At 39.0% G+C, this 15,552-nt stretch overlaps 1 protein-coding gene across 2 annotated transcripts in view; it reads right to left on the minus strand.

Moving 5' to 3' along the window:
- Positions 1–15,552, minus strand: part of LOC149083534 (prestin-like) — a 57,041-nt gene that overhangs the window by 18,933 nt on the left and 22,556 nt on the right. The window contains exons 2-8 of one of the 2 annotated variants that reach the window (XM_089234054.1): positions 10,875–10,989; positions 9,693–9,861; positions 8,476–8,586; positions 7,803–8,023; positions 6,175–6,339; positions 5,792–5,947; positions 5,567–5,649 (exon numbers count right to left, since the gene is read on the minus strand). In XM_089234054.1, the coding sequence (XP_089090180.1) occupies positions 5,567–5,649; positions 5,792–5,947; positions 6,175–6,339; positions 7,803–8,023; positions 8,476–8,586; positions 9,693–9,861; positions 10,875–10,989 (1,020 nt within the window). The remainder of the gene's footprint in view (positions 1–5,566; positions 5,650–5,791; positions 5,948–6,174; positions 6,340–7,802; positions 8,024–8,475; positions 8,587–9,692; positions 9,862–10,874; positions 10,990–15,552) is intronic. The other variant, XM_089234055.1, reaches the window with a different exon arrangement.

Genomic DNA, 15,552 nt, shown 5'->3' on the forward strand with positions numbered 1-15,552 from the left:
AATAAATTCCTTATCGAGGGACCAGTGAAAAATCTGGCCTCTAAGGCCCCAACAAAGATCCCAGCCTAGCGACCCCTGCTGCAGGACGTGGGTGCGATAAATGCATCCAGTCTTCCCGACTAGGCCAGTACGTCCTATAGATATTGTATCTAGGAAGTAATGAGTCCCGTATATACCGGGTGACTCGAAACGTTACGCCGTCCACAAATAGCAATTTTTTTTCCTTGTAGCATTTGCAGCGAATTCACAATGGCACTAACAATTTTAAGGGAATTACAATTAATTTAATACTCTACTAGAATACTTCATTCATTTTTAAAAATATTGTTGGTGCTGCTCTCTACTTTCAAAATCAGAATCAGAAGTGTCTTGATGACGATTGACGAAGCTCAGGTATAAAAAACTTAATTCTTCATTCAGCTTTGCTGCTTATATAAACAAAGCTTATAAACCATAGTTTCCCAACCTTTTTTGTCTCATCGCCTCCTTCAAAATTTTTTTCTCCCAGCGTCCCTCAACGCAATCTAACCCATAGAATCCTATGCTATACTTGTAGCTTCTACCGCCCCCCAAGGGGCGTTAACGCCCACGTTGGGAATCACTTTTATAAACTGACCTGAAAGATCAAACTTTCAGTTCAGTAATTTTTTCAAGACCCAAGGAGACATCCAAAACAAAGGACCTCCACACAAGCAGACGACAGGTGAGATCGTAAAAAGTCAATTTTCCCACACTCCACTTTATCATAGTAATGTGCTGCCATCTAACCTCAAATTTAAAAGTGACTCATGTGGTGAAGAAGTTTAATGTAAAAAACTATATCCTTTATTCCGCTCAGGTCCTTATAAACAAAGCTCATAAACTGAACTGGAAATTTAAACTGAAAGTTCGGTTATTTTATTTGAGCATAAGGAGACGTCCAAAACAAAGAACCCCTTAATGAGCAGACGACACACAAGAAGTCGGTTCCCTAGAAGCTAAGCTCACAAACAGAACTGGAAGTTCGAACTACCAGTTCAGTCATTTTCTCAGGACACAAGGAGACGTCCAAAACAAGTAACCTGGAAAGAAGCAGACGACAGAGTCTGAGGCTTGCATCGAGCTTATATAATTACTGGAGGGATCATCCAGCCGCCGCGACGGCAGCGACATCAAATGCGAGGAAACCACGTGACTCAGTGGAAACAAAGTCCCCCGCTTGGCAATTTGCCCATAGAAATGTACAGTTCAGTCTCTAAATATTGGGTTTTAAAGATTAAAAAAAAGATGGAGAACTCTTCTAAAGGTGAAAAAAGATTAAATTATTTATTTCATTAATACTGGAATCATTTCTTTTATTAATGTGGAGAATAATTTCTTTCATCACTTCTTGAATTTTCCTTCATTAATAATTTCCCCCCATTAATTCTAGAATTTTCCTTCATTATTTCTTGCATCTTCTTTCATTAATTCCGGAATTATTTCCTTTATTAATTATTATTTCTTTCATTACTTCTGGAGTAATTGCTTTCATCAATTCTGGATTTGGTTCTTTCATTAATGCTGAAATTATTTCTTTTATTGATTCTGAAATTATATCTCATTAATTCTGGAATTGTCTCTCATTAATTCTGGAATTGTCTCTCATTAATTCTGGAATTGTCTCTCATTAATTCTGGAATTGTCTCTCATTAATTCTGGAATTGTCTCTCATTAATTCTGGAATTGTCTCTCATTAATTCTGGAATTGTCTCATTAATTCTGGAATTGTCTCTCATTAATTCTGGAATTGTCTCATTAATTCTGGAATTATTTCCTTTATTAATTATTATTTCTTTCATTACTTCTGGAGTAATTGCTTTCATCAATTCTGGATTTGGTTCTTTCATTAATGCTGAAATTATTTCTTTTATTGATTCTGAAATTATATCTCATTAATTCTGGAATTGTCTCTCATTAATTCTGGAATTATCTATTTTTCATTAATTCTGAAATTATCTATTTTTCATTAATTCTGAAATTATCTATTTTTCATTAATTCTGAAATTATCTATTTTTCATTAATTCTGAAATTATCTATTTTTCATTAATTTTGGAATTATCTATTTCCTCCTCTGGAATTATCTTTCATTAATTTTGGAATTACCACTTTTATCAATGCTGAAATTCTTACATTAATTCTAGAATATTTTCTGTCATTAATTCTGGAATTATCTCATCGATGCTGAATTTATTTCTTTCATTTATTGTTTAAATTTCTGTGGATGCCATATAAAATGATGAAAATAACGGGGGATTGTGTGTTTTCACCGAGTCACGTGATCTTCCGACGAAAGATGTTGGGGAACACCGTTCGCAGCCAATACCTCCTAGATAGCTTAGTATCTAGATCTAGGAGGCATTGTCTTAGTACTACCGAGGCGGAGACCGCTGACGTCATACTCTCCCCAGTAATATAGGCTCGATGGAGGCTTGATTTATGTACATAGTTTGCTTGAGTTATATATGAACAGCTGTTCGTGCAGCCAAGGCCGCAACTAAATGCTTGGTCACCCGGGGTAAGTGCTCATTTTGGCGCTCCCTTGCAATGTTGAAGGAGAGGTTTGAGAATAAAATTTGCGCCCCCTCTGGTCTAGCATCCGGGGCACGAGACAAGCCTGCTCTTCCCCCCCCCCTAGTTGCGGCCTTGGGTGCTGCCATCTAATCTCGAAATTTCATGCAACTCATACGATGATGTAAAAAAGGGAGAGTTCTTTGTTATTTTTTTTATGGGACAAAAATTCGTACATTTGCAACAATCGATTTTTTTATGTAGAAAAAATAATAATTTTTTCCACAAAAAAATTCGGACAATATGGATGATCGAACAAATAAGTAAAAATACGGATTTTGTGGTCTTCAGATAGGGTTACGAGATTCAAAACTGAAAAAAGGAGGACGCCTGGTGCGAACTTTAGGCAGTGTCGTCTTAACGCATGCCCCCCCCCCCGGGCCGTGACCGAAGGGCTTCAAGATAAGAGGTGCCTCAGAAAAACGAGACGTAGTTGAATTTTTCAGGTAGGGCCTCCAAAAATTCTCTTGGCTCAGGGGCCCGTAATACTATTAAGACGATCCTGCCTGTCAGCAACACCCTTGTGGGGGGGGGGGGGTTCATGAAATTCCAGTATTTGATTCCTTTACTTCTATCAATTTAAATGAATTAAACAAAAACAGCAATAAAAAATTCGAAAAATGATCAAAGTTATCGAATTGCAACGTATATTTCCACGACCACCACAGGCCGCTGTGGTGGTCGAGTGGTTATATTGCCGGACTCGTGATGCGAGGATCCGGGTTCGAACCCCACAGTGGTGGTCGGCTGAAGTTGGTTTTCTGTGGTTCCCAACTTCAAGGCGCGAATGCGAGCCGATCTCCCCGTTAAAAAGTCTCGCCACAGAGAGCAACAGTCCTACAACGGTAAATCATTCAACCATAACACTTCACTCATAGTTAGTAAAACTGGGGACAGATGACAGCAGTACACATAACAAGCATTACACAGGAACAAACTTTACGTCAGGTTGCACTACACGTACACGCACATTCCCGCATGTACCGATTCGTTGGGGGGGGGGGTGCATGTGTGGTGTAGCAGTAGTAGGTAGGGGCTCGGGGATCCATGATGTTCTTAAGTCAGCCACCTCGTTGGGCAATTTGCCTGTTGTGGCGTTGTAATTGTATTGTATTGTATTGTATTTGATAAAGAGATAATTTAAAAGTACGACAAACATTTATGTCTGTTCAATGAAGGTTCGAGCCACGATGAAGCGTCAGCACGTGGACCCCACGCTAATTATTATTAATAATTTACGAATTTTGTAAAATTGATTTAAATGTCATTCCATCTCAATGGATCGTATTTGATTACGATCCAGACCATCAACGCGTTCCTGAAATGAAAGAAATGAGTAATAGAATGCGTTATTCGTGAAAAAAATTTCCTCTTCAAGATTTACGTTCGTAACTCGAAAAGTTTGTTAGTCGGGGAGAAACTACATAAAATTTTTTTTAAAGGGGCCGCAAAATTTTTTTTTTTGCATTGGGCCGCGAAATTCTCCTAAGCCCGGACCTGTCTCCGATTTTTGAATTTAAATACCTCAGGGAATAATGCAGTTAAAAACATGTAATTTGTTTGTTGGGCTCAGAAGAGAAAGAGCAACAACTCTGTCTAATTGGAAATTAGAGGACGGGGGTCGTATAAAAATTTAAATTTTTTATTTTGTGTACACTGTATTTTCATCATCAAAACTCGTACGGGTGATTTCTGATCACATTTTGAAAATTTTTAAAATAAGAACCATACCACTACGACGAATGGTTGATGAGATAGAGGCTGTAATAACATTCCAAGGAGAAACCATTGAATCTTAGAATGGCCATAATATTACCAATAGGCAGGGCCGTAAGTAGCGGTGGGGGGGGGGGGGGGGGAAGAAGCAGGCGGATCTGGTGCCCCGGGCGCATCACAAAAGGGGGCGCAAATTTCACCATTCAACCTATCCTTTAGCATTACGAGGGGGTGCCTAAACGAGTGGTTGCCCTGGCTAACCAAGTACCCAATCGCGGCCCTGCCAGTAGGTATTTTATTTCTGACGAATCACCGTTACATTGGGTATTTTTTCCTTTAGATACATTCTCAAGTTTGTAATTTACACCAGGTAGCATTTCTTTTACTTCTATAGATCAGACTACACAGTTGATCCACTAATAACCGACAAAAATCATGTTCTTATTCTGTAGAACTTGGTCTACTGCATGGGCCTATCTGGGCACTTCTGGCACTGGGATGTCAAGTGACAATTAGATCTAGTTCCGATTTTCAAGAGTAAATATGCAAATAGGTAGGTAGGAATTTTTAGCAAGGTACTAGTGCCTCTCTCAGAGAAATCGCTTTGTATGTGGGCGTATGATAATGTTAAGACAGCCCTGGGCGTACTTTATGAAAATTGTGAAAATCGAATGAAAAAAACTCAGCAATAATGTGAAATCTAGTTTGCAATATTATTAGTTTTCTCATCTTTTGTGCCATCTTTGTGTGATAATGATCTTCAACTATACAATCAAGTGTTCTTAAAATTTTAGGATCTTCTATCGGATGATCGATATTGAAAAAAAATTGTACATTAAAAAAAATACCATTGGATATCTTTTTGTGGTGTTCCTTTTAGTACTCATGCCCTAAGCAAGTGCTTATTTTGCTTAATGGTTAATCCGGCCCTGTTGTTATGTGTTTAAGAAGTACTGTCTTTCGAATTCAGAAGCAAACTAATTTGGAGATAATTTTAAATGTTGTAGGGGATTGATTTTTCTCTGTGGAGAGATTTCATTTTTTAAAATGAAGGGAGTGCTGCTGTTCGTTACATTTTGATGAATAACATAATAAAATTACCACAGTCCTAAGTTGTGTAGCGTAGCGCTCTAGTGCTGTAAATGTGGCCATTTCGGGTCAAAGAATTTCCCCATGCACATGAGTATATATTCCTACACATCCTGTATAGGAATGAATTTTTTTGTTATGATAGGGTACATACTGTTTCCTCACACTTACCCGGTAGGTGTTGGACCAACAATCGAAACTTCACATGTATCATGTAAATTTTTGAGAGATGAAACTACCGTCCCTATAATCACCTACATTAAAAAAAAACATACCAATCAGAAAGTTGAAATTACACATTTTAAATACGTTTTCCCAATAAGTTGAGCTGAGAATTCATCGCATCAGCAAATGACGCTATTTGTTTTTACTTGAGGTTTAATTGCAAATTCTTACCAGTATCAGCTCGGCAGGGATGGGGATTTTTGTGTACTTCGATAGGAATACATTCACAACTTCCTTCACGATTATCAAAAACGTCAAGCTGCACAGCGATATTAAAATTACAATACTGTTGATGGTATCAATGTGTCTGAACATCTCTATCCACGTCTGCAATAGAAGAAAATGGCAATTGTCAGTTTTGTGAAAAGTTTAAAAATTTTCTTTCAGATCCCCCAACATTTAATTAATGCTTTCATAAATAACACTTTGAAACTTGTTTCAAGTGCTTCAAAGTATTGTGGATATTCTCATCCCCCCCCCCCCCTTTAAACTAGTGCAACACTAGCGCTTCATTATCCAAGTACTACCAATTTCATAATGACTTGCACACTTACAAGAATGATGTTGAAAACCCCAGAATGGACTTCAAATGTTGCTCCAGTGAGAGGCTTCAGTTGACTAGTGAACACGTGGATGACTGTCCCGCTGATGAATGCACTCACCATCTCATCTGACATGAAAGAAGTTAGGTATCCCAGCCGCAGCAGACCCATTGTAGTCTAAAGCAAAATGTTGATTTCATTTATAGAAAGACAACAAAATCACTTCACCAAATGTGTAAACATATAAATGGAAACTATATGTCAAAATTTAAATATTCAGTGTGTTTAAATGAACCTTTTTGAAACAGGATGATGAAACATGCATGCGTAAAAGAAGCTGTACGTATTCAACTTGCATTGCGTCTGAATTTTTTTTGTCGACTCTATTTATAGATGTGTGATAGTATGTTGAAGATGATTTGGGTGGTTCCAAACCATTCATTGAAGGATCAAAGAGTGATTGTACAGGTTTTAAAGGTTGATGCATGCCGATAGAGGTTCACCAGACGATAATCACTATCTATAAAGAGAAGTGTTTGTCAAAGACTTTTCATTTTTTTTCAAAATGAGCATGACTTTGATCTATCCTTACATTCAATTTACTTCTGAAATGAGTTGTGCCAGAAATGTGCGTGTGTACCTAACAGTTTGGGTGCTGGTGCATATCTAGTGTTGTGAGTGAATTTTAGTGCTGCCATATCTATTTTTCAAACGATGACTGAAGTGCAATGATTGAATATTTGTATCATTGTAGAGGTATATCACTCTGTGGTGAGACTTTTTAACGGGGCTTGACTTGCATTTTTAATGGGGATTGGCTTGCATTCACTGCTCAGAGTTTGAAACCACAGAAAACCAACTTCAACTGATCACTACTGTGTCGCGGTGGAGTTTGGATCTGGGTCATCGCGTGATGCAAGTCTGTCACCATGACCACACAGCAGCCATGGCTGTGAGAGAACAATGGATTTATCTCATCCCAGCCAAAGCAAAAGATTGGTATCAGTAGTTTGATTGCAGACATTGTTAACGCAATTAAAGTTATGGAGTATTGACATTGAATAAAACATGGTGTTTACTAATTTGGGGGAAACCTTGCTTGTGTTCTGAAGTTGAAGCATTTCAATCTGCCAAGGCCATGAAGTATTCCATATGAGCAAAGCTTTTTTTTTTTTTGTTGACAAGAGTTCATCATTACACCCAGGGCCCAACATGGACTTGAAACGAAATGAAATCCTGGGCAAAACAAACACATTTAGGGCCCTTATGACTAAGGTAAAAGATATTTAGTTTGACATTCACTACGTGTTGTTTTTATTTTGGGGTGGCTAAAATAATAGGACACTGAATGAATGTCCCTATCATCATGTGGAAATCAAGGGTCCAAGCTACAATGCTTGCAGTTATACCATTGACGAATTCTTTGGAATAATATTTACTGTTTCTATTTGCAAGCAGTTTGCCTTTTCTTTGTCCAATTGCCAGTTCTCTGAAATGGACTTTGTTTGAACAAGACTCATACTTTCTATGAATTATATGACTTTGTCACATGAACATTGCTTGTTATGGTGAATCAGTAAGACTAGTTCTGCTGTAATACAATATTCTATATGTACAATGAATGAGCATAAACTACCAACCTGTAATATTCCGACAGTGAATGTAATCATCATGGCGATCTGGATATGATTATGAGTCAACATTACTTCAGGAAATGCTAGTGTTGCATTGGATGCAGATGCCAATGTCGCATTGACTTGTAATGTTATTGTATCCATAGCTAATTTATTCGCTAAGTACTCTTGACGTGTGATCGAGAGAACTGTGGTCCCTGTTAGTAAACTTGATACAGCGAATGTACCTGAAGAAAAATAAATGTGATGGAATAAGAACTATTTATCAAAAATCTGTGACCACCACAGCAGAACATGTTTTCCACCTTGGATAACACACCCATGAGTGCCGACACATATGTCGGTGTATTAATTATTGTTATTTGTCCTCATCTCGTAGTGAATATTTTCGATAGAATAAGAACTGTTTTAATCAGAAATTATATGCATATATAAATTCAAATTTTGTCCTCATCATCAAGCGTTAGCTATGTTGAGGTTGCGATTGAATATAAGTAAAAAAATGCTTAAGTTGTAGCAATTAAGTAAGTGTGTGCCTTAATTCCTATCCAGGAACATATTGGTTATCTCATATTTCCATGTGGAAAGCATAAAATAAAATTACACACTTTAAAGTTTGTAGCATTTGCAGTTTTTGGCAAAATAAAATTTTCTTCAATCAAAATATAGCTTGACTTACCTATAGATATGTGTTTAGATGTTCCCAGCAGAAAATATATCAAAACTGGATAAAATGAAGTGTATAAACCATATATAGGTGGGACTGATGCGAGTTGTGCGTAGGCCATGCCTTAAGGAAAGAAGATCCAGGATTATATATATATAGAATACAAGACTGCACAGAGAGATTTATGGTTAGCATCAAGGTAGAATAATGATTCTGAGGTATGTGTGGTCGAATGGAAATTTCAATTTTCGGTGTTTCATTTATATCTGTGGAGGATGGCTTCAGTGTCTGGACACAAGATCTTGTCTACTGTCCGGAGACGATTCAAAGAGCCTCCAGTCTATTACCATTCAGGGATTTTTATAAATAGTTCTTGCTTGCTGGTGATCATAGGCAAAAAGTTATTAGAAATATTGGGAGGGCTTAGATTATGGAAGTGGGGGAGGGAGGCTCAAATTTAACATTTCCATAGGTTGCTATGGGGATGGTGGCAAATGTTGGAAGGGGGGGAGGCTCGAGCCCATGGGCAGTGGCAGATTAAAGTCGGTCAGGGCCCCGAACGCAAAAGAAAATATTGGGCTTCTTCAATTAGAAAAAAGTGTAAAGTTTGAGTTTGTCGGATCCTTTAGAAGTCGAGGCTCTGGGCACGCGTCAGTGCACCCGCCGTTAAATCCACCTCTGCCCATGGGCCTGATACAAGTTTACGCCTATACTGTGCATGAACAGTCCATGTATATAAATATTTTTGAGCTTCAGGTGATGGGTCATTGTTATTTTCATAGATCTATATATATTCTGGGTTTACCCTGAGCAGGGCCACTCTGGACATTTTTCAAATGTAAACGAATAACATTCGGGTGATTAAAAAAAAAAAAAAAAAAAAAAAAAAAAATCACCCCTTACCATTAGTTGGTGCCTTAAAAAATCGGTCCCCCTTTCAGTTGGTGCCTTCTGCGGTCACGTAGTTCGCGGGATTCAAGATCCAGCCCTGCCTGAGGCACCAGAGTTACACTGGGACAATGTGCTTACATCACCTAGTGTGACAGAGCCTGACAGTCTCTTGATTGAGAGTGCATCTCGTGCCTGTTACCATCTCAAGACAATTGAGAAAAATAAGAGTCTTATGTCCATTACTATCCAGAGACGCCCGAGAGAGGGCCTTGCCTATTACTGTCCAGAGACGATTGAAAGAATATCTCACGTCTATTACCATCCAGAGACAAACTTACCTTGAGGAACATGAAGAATCAACAGCGTGAATCCGGTGATGATGTCTATTGTCAAATCATTTTTGATGCTATAATCGGGTAACCACCTGAAGACTGGGATCACTTTTTTGAGGCGGTCTGTTAGACAGGAACAGGAACAAGCGAAATTGTCTTTGACCATCGAATGAACCTGGAACGTTCAAAAAATGTGTTTATATTGAAGTTTGTATAAAATTTTTCTTATGGATTTTCTAGGGGAAGGTTTTAGATTCTGCTGAGAGATTAACCAACACAACTTTTACCATCATTTAGTATGCGCCGAAATGCATGTCATGGCCTCCACATGAGAGGGTGACAGACCTTCAGCCGGGAAATCCGCGTTAAATCCGATTTCATTTTTTGAACACTATACAGGGTGTTCTGTTAATGGACCGACCGAGGGTTGTTGGTAGGCATCAAGAGGAACAAAAATTGCAATAGGGCATGGTGTCGCAAATCACGTTGAGAGGGTGAAACTCGCGAAAAACGCATGCAGGCTCCGAGTCCAGAAGAGACGAAAGGTGGATGTCAGTTGATCGCTGAATACGTTCTCGGGTTCGCTCACCATATCGGACGTAAGCAGCGTCGCGAAACGCATGCGCTGGGATAAGATCACGCACTGCGGACCCACTAGAGGATCCCATAGCGCGGATTGTCGTCACTCGGCAAACATCAAAAGCATACCTGGTATCTTCGGTCGCACGCACGTCGGGAATCGTTTTTACGTCGTTGTAGACTGTGCAATGACATCAGCGGCCGCCACTTCCATCAACTCTTGTAATAATTAATAAAATAAATCTTTTTGTGGTTATTATTTTACTTTTTTGTCGTTCCAGCGTGACGTCGAAACCTGCATGCGTTTTTCCACGATTTTCACTCTCTCAACGTGGTTTGCGACATCATGTTCCATTGCCATTTTCGTTCCTCTTGATGCCTACTAACAACCCTGAGTTTGTCGGTCCATCAATAGAACACCCTGTATATACGTAGGCCTATTTACTATAGAGATACTTGTAAAAATTTTGGCCCAGGGATCCGGCTCCGAAATGTGGAGGTGGGGGGATGATGAATGTTACCTATATTCAATACCGACGCAAAAAAACAAATGACTAGGATGTTTTTTTTTCAATAGAAACTGCTTGATTCCAAAAGCTGTGCTCTCACCTTCTTTGGGAAAGTGTTATCCTTGTTGTAGAATGGTGGCGATATTGTATCCAGACCGACTTGTGACATTGCAGAACGGTCAACTTTGAATTCTGGAGGAATGGCAATCGCTCTGCTAAAAGACATACAGAAAAAAGCATTTAATTAAATGTAGTTTAAAAAAATAACAATCATTCGGTGGCACTGAACAACTTAAATTTAATTCTTGGTGATTTCATTTTTACCATTCATCATTTTTTTGGTGATTTGAATGATTCGACTAAACATTAGAATAGTCCAACATTGTCGGTTATATTTCCATCCATTGCTTTGAGAATGTGAATTTAGATTTGTATTTGCTACCACCACACGCGCCCGTAAAGTTATTGGAAATGTTGAGAGGGCTTAAACATGTTGGGGGGGGGGAAGCAGAAGTAAATTTACAGGGACGGGTAGTTAGCGAGATATGGCCTGGGGCGGCAAGTTCGGAGGGGCCGCAAATTTGAGGAATGAGGGAATAAGAAAATTATAATTTGTATAGCTAAATTTGGCGGAAATCTTTGTAAAACGCCCACCGCCTTTAAAACCATAAATACGCCTCTGCCTAGCGAGTGAAGGACATTGAGTGGCGCGTGACCTAGTGCATGAACACACATGTGAGTGACCATCACAAGGAGTGCAAGCATGTGAATGAACAAAATAGTGACCTAGAGAGCGGTGGACCAGGTCAGTGAGTGATCCGAAGAGTTATTAGCAATAAGCCAAAAACTTTTTGTCGGAGGGAGACAACTAGCATCGGGGGGGGGGGGGCAAAGTGATAGAACAATACAGCCCAGGACCGTACTCCCTCACATTTCGGGAGGGGGCCGGACTCCTGCCCACCCCACTATATCGCTACGGGCTTAATCAAACCTGTTGAATTACTCTCTAGGTGCTTCAGAGTTAGACGAGTAAGAAGCCGATTTTTCCCTTCATTTGACAGTTCCGGAAAAATTGAAGGCGGGTGCTCCCAGCCAGCAATGACACCAAACTGCACACTAGCCCCTTATGAAAAAGCATATTTTTTTTCTGGTAATTACGGTCACACGTCCTGTCCATTCTCTCAAGTTTTCGCAACATCATCGTCAAAATATGGCTCAAAAGCATGATGCCATTTGTGTTTTTACTATTGGAAATTTTTAAAAATTTAAGGGTCTAACTAAAGTCAATTTAAACTGCCACCCGGGTGTACCGCACACCTTGCACCATCGCTTAAGCTGTCCTTGGTAAAACCATCGTGGACATGAAGCATGTCCACGATGGTAAGTTCTGATGCTAATTTTATGGGGGACTATCTTCGGAGCCCGATAATTTTTCTGGGCCCCTAGAATTGATTCCACGAAAACCAAGGGTCCCCGTTACACATTTTGGGAATCTAACACGATTCTCCCAAGCGACGTAGTCACCCATGTAACTCATGTCACGTATCGATCCAATAACAATACAATTAATTTCGATCATGCCTTAATTATTATCATTTTTTTCCCCTCTAAGTGATTCACCGCCTTTACATGATCGGAACATCTGTGTGATTATTGACTCGCGCGTGTCTTGATGATACTATGTATATCACTAGCAAATGAGATCATTCGCGACGGAGCGAATGCGGGCAAATAGACAATTCACTGGAATTTTATTTATTTTTGGTTGAATGACAAAAAAATATCGTTCACAATGAATGACGCATTCATCTGGCGAAATGAAAAGAAAACCCCGCATCGTTTATAACAACACATGTAAAAACACCAGATGTCGGGTCAAATACCTTTTCCTCCTATTCTATGACGGGGTGGAATATTTTCCTCATTCACGTGAATATAGTTTTCATGCAAAGTATGAAACATATGTGAGTATTAAAACATCATGCGTCTTTCCCCCATCCGTGATCTTGACATTGAAACATGCCTACGGAATTCGTCAGTATAGAAAAATGTTGACTAATCGAATAATCGAAACAATGTTATTTCTTCACGTACATTGTTTCGAAATTGAGATGGTACCGATAATTTTGTTTCCGACCTGTGGTTCGCGTTCCACCCAACGGGGATACGTGCCGGGTAATTCAGGGGCACGCGAAAAATAATCAGCAGTAGCAGAAGAAACGAGTACAGCAGAGGTCTTCAACCTTTTTCTAGTCGCGAGCACTGCCTGTACTAATTATCAAAAGAGCACCATTGCAGCAAGTTTGGCACACGAATGCATGCCTTGAGTGCAGTTTGATTGGAATGTTGAACAATTGCTCGCGTGCACAAAATCGGACACGAGCATCGAGCACTCCAGGTGCTTCAGGGAGCACCATGGTGAAGATGCCTGGATTACAGTAATGAAAAGTACGGAATCCTGCACATTTCGGAGTACGCACTCATTCTTATTTCTAGAAACGCTTCCTGTGCAGGATCCTCTATTTCTAGAAAGTACGAATTTGCAAGGATACTCGAGCCTCCAACGAATTTATTCGTACAACTTCCACGCATTTCTAGGAACGCCTCGTGCATTTCTAGGCGTACGCACCGAGAGGCGGACAAATCTCAGAAAATATAAATGCCCGGTCGGGCATGTAAATTAATATAATAGTAGATGCCCGAATCAATATTTTAAATGCCCGAAAAATATTACCACTGGACTTGTTTTTTAAAAAAATTGATTTATTTTCATAAAAAATATCGAAAACGATAATTTTTTTAATCGGAATTTTGAAAAAATACGGAAATTCGAAATGAAAATGTGGTCGTTAATTGGAAATCTGAAATTAGTCAAACCACTAATAGTTTCCGTGCTGTCAGCATCGAAAAGAAATCACAAGTTACAATAGAGTCACAGACGATTTATGGCACGATACCGGACTTGGGCAGGCCTAGGACAGGGTGGCCAGATCATGCGACCGAGAAACCGGGATAAGTACTGCTAAATACCGGGACACAACTTAAACTCATTAATGCAAACCGGCACATCTTGAAAAAATAGTGTCGAATTGCAAGGAAATGGCTAAAATTATCTATTGGCTGTAAAGCCTGGGCTTTTTACTAGGGCTGAACAAATCACAAAAATCTTGGCGCCAAAAAATTTTTTACCCGCAGAAAAAGGTACAAAATAATGCTTATTTTGAATTTTCAGGGTATAGTGATCCTCTTTCACGTTGGCAGATATGCTGCTATAATTCCAAACATTTTGTGCTGCTCTTAGCCTGCAATTCAGTAACTATACAAAGAAAATTTTAGGCGCCATTACCAATTTTTTAGTAACCTTGGTGATTGGGATTTGTCCAGCCCTGCCTTTTACGGTTTAGCTCAGCGTTCTTCAAACTTTTTCTCATTGCAAACCGCTGAAATTGAGTGAAAATCTTTTCGAACCGGCGAAAAAAAAATACTAGATGGAAAATTTCCCAACTTTCTGACTTAGGGACCGTTCAAGTGTTACGTAAGCAAATTTTTAGCCATTTTTGACCCCCTCCTCCCCCGTCAGCAAAATTTCGTCATCAGCTCTGCCCCTCCTAATCCTAACTCATATTTTCATGAAGGGTGGTTGATGACGTAAGCATTATCCTAACCCCCCTCCCCCCCTTATCATCAAAAGTCAGCAAATCAGAACCCCCCCCCCCCATCCATGATGACGTAACACTTGAACAACGGCCCCTTATATGTATATATTTGCGCTTTATTATAAAAATTAGAAAAAAACCCCAAAAATGTTCAATTTTTTTAATATATCCCCCATCGGGTATGTGGGGCGAAAAAATACATTGCTCAGTTGAAATTTTTACATGCCTCGGGCAATAGATTTGTCCAGCCCCGGTACGCACATCTTCCACACCTCCAACGAATTTCTACGCGTACGCAAGTCTCCTACGCATTGATAAGTATTGTTATTAGTGTAACGGAGGGCTCGGTCGATGGCCTCCAAATTGAAAAGATTAAATTTTCAACGTGTCGATTACCTACAGGCTGATTTTTGTTATTGTCGACGATGGGGGAAAGAGATTTTAAAACTTGTCAAACATGTTATTTAAGTAACCAGTAATCATACGTAATAATTATGCGCAATTTCGTTAAGAATTAGAAGAGTGATCTGGCAACGGTCAGGGCAGCGAGTGTTGATGCACCTGCCGGGAAAATAATTTTACTAGCGTCCTCTACAGTTGACGTAAAACACTAATTTCTACATTGATTCGATGATTGATTCATATTATAGTACTGTACTATAATATACGTATCTCATATTTTAGTAAAGTTTGTTACAAATTATTATTATAATAAAACTAAACACTGTTGAGCTGAATCGTAGAAGAATTTGATGCAGTTTTTTTTATCGGTTAATACTTCTTCTTACTTTGATGTGGTGACTAAATTTCTTTTACGCTTTAAAATAGTTTAAATTTCGATGTATACGTGGAAAGATAAATTAGTTTCGTTTTTCAGAGCCATCTATCTTTGAATGATAATTCTTGATTTTATACGTATGAAATTTCGGCGCTATATCTTCATACTTTCTATCATTTCTTTTTATCGAAGAAATTAATTCCCCAATAATACAAAGGATGCATGGACATTGTGATAGGTCGCGCCCCACTTTTAAAAAAAAATCGGATGCAATGAAATATCGGTTAATACGATATTTCTTCTGTCTTCATGAGTCTATAAACCACTGAGATAATGTTTCAAAA

Source organism: Pholcus phalangioides, unplaced genomic scaffold, assembly GCF_987345545.1.
Source record: "Pholcus phalangioides strain wild (caught in Gottingen) unplaced genomic scaffold, Ppha-v1.0 ptg000008l_1, whole genome shotgun sequence".
Taxonomy (NCBI): Eukaryota; Metazoa; Arthropoda; class Arachnida; order Araneae; family Pholcidae; genus Pholcus; species Pholcus phalangioides.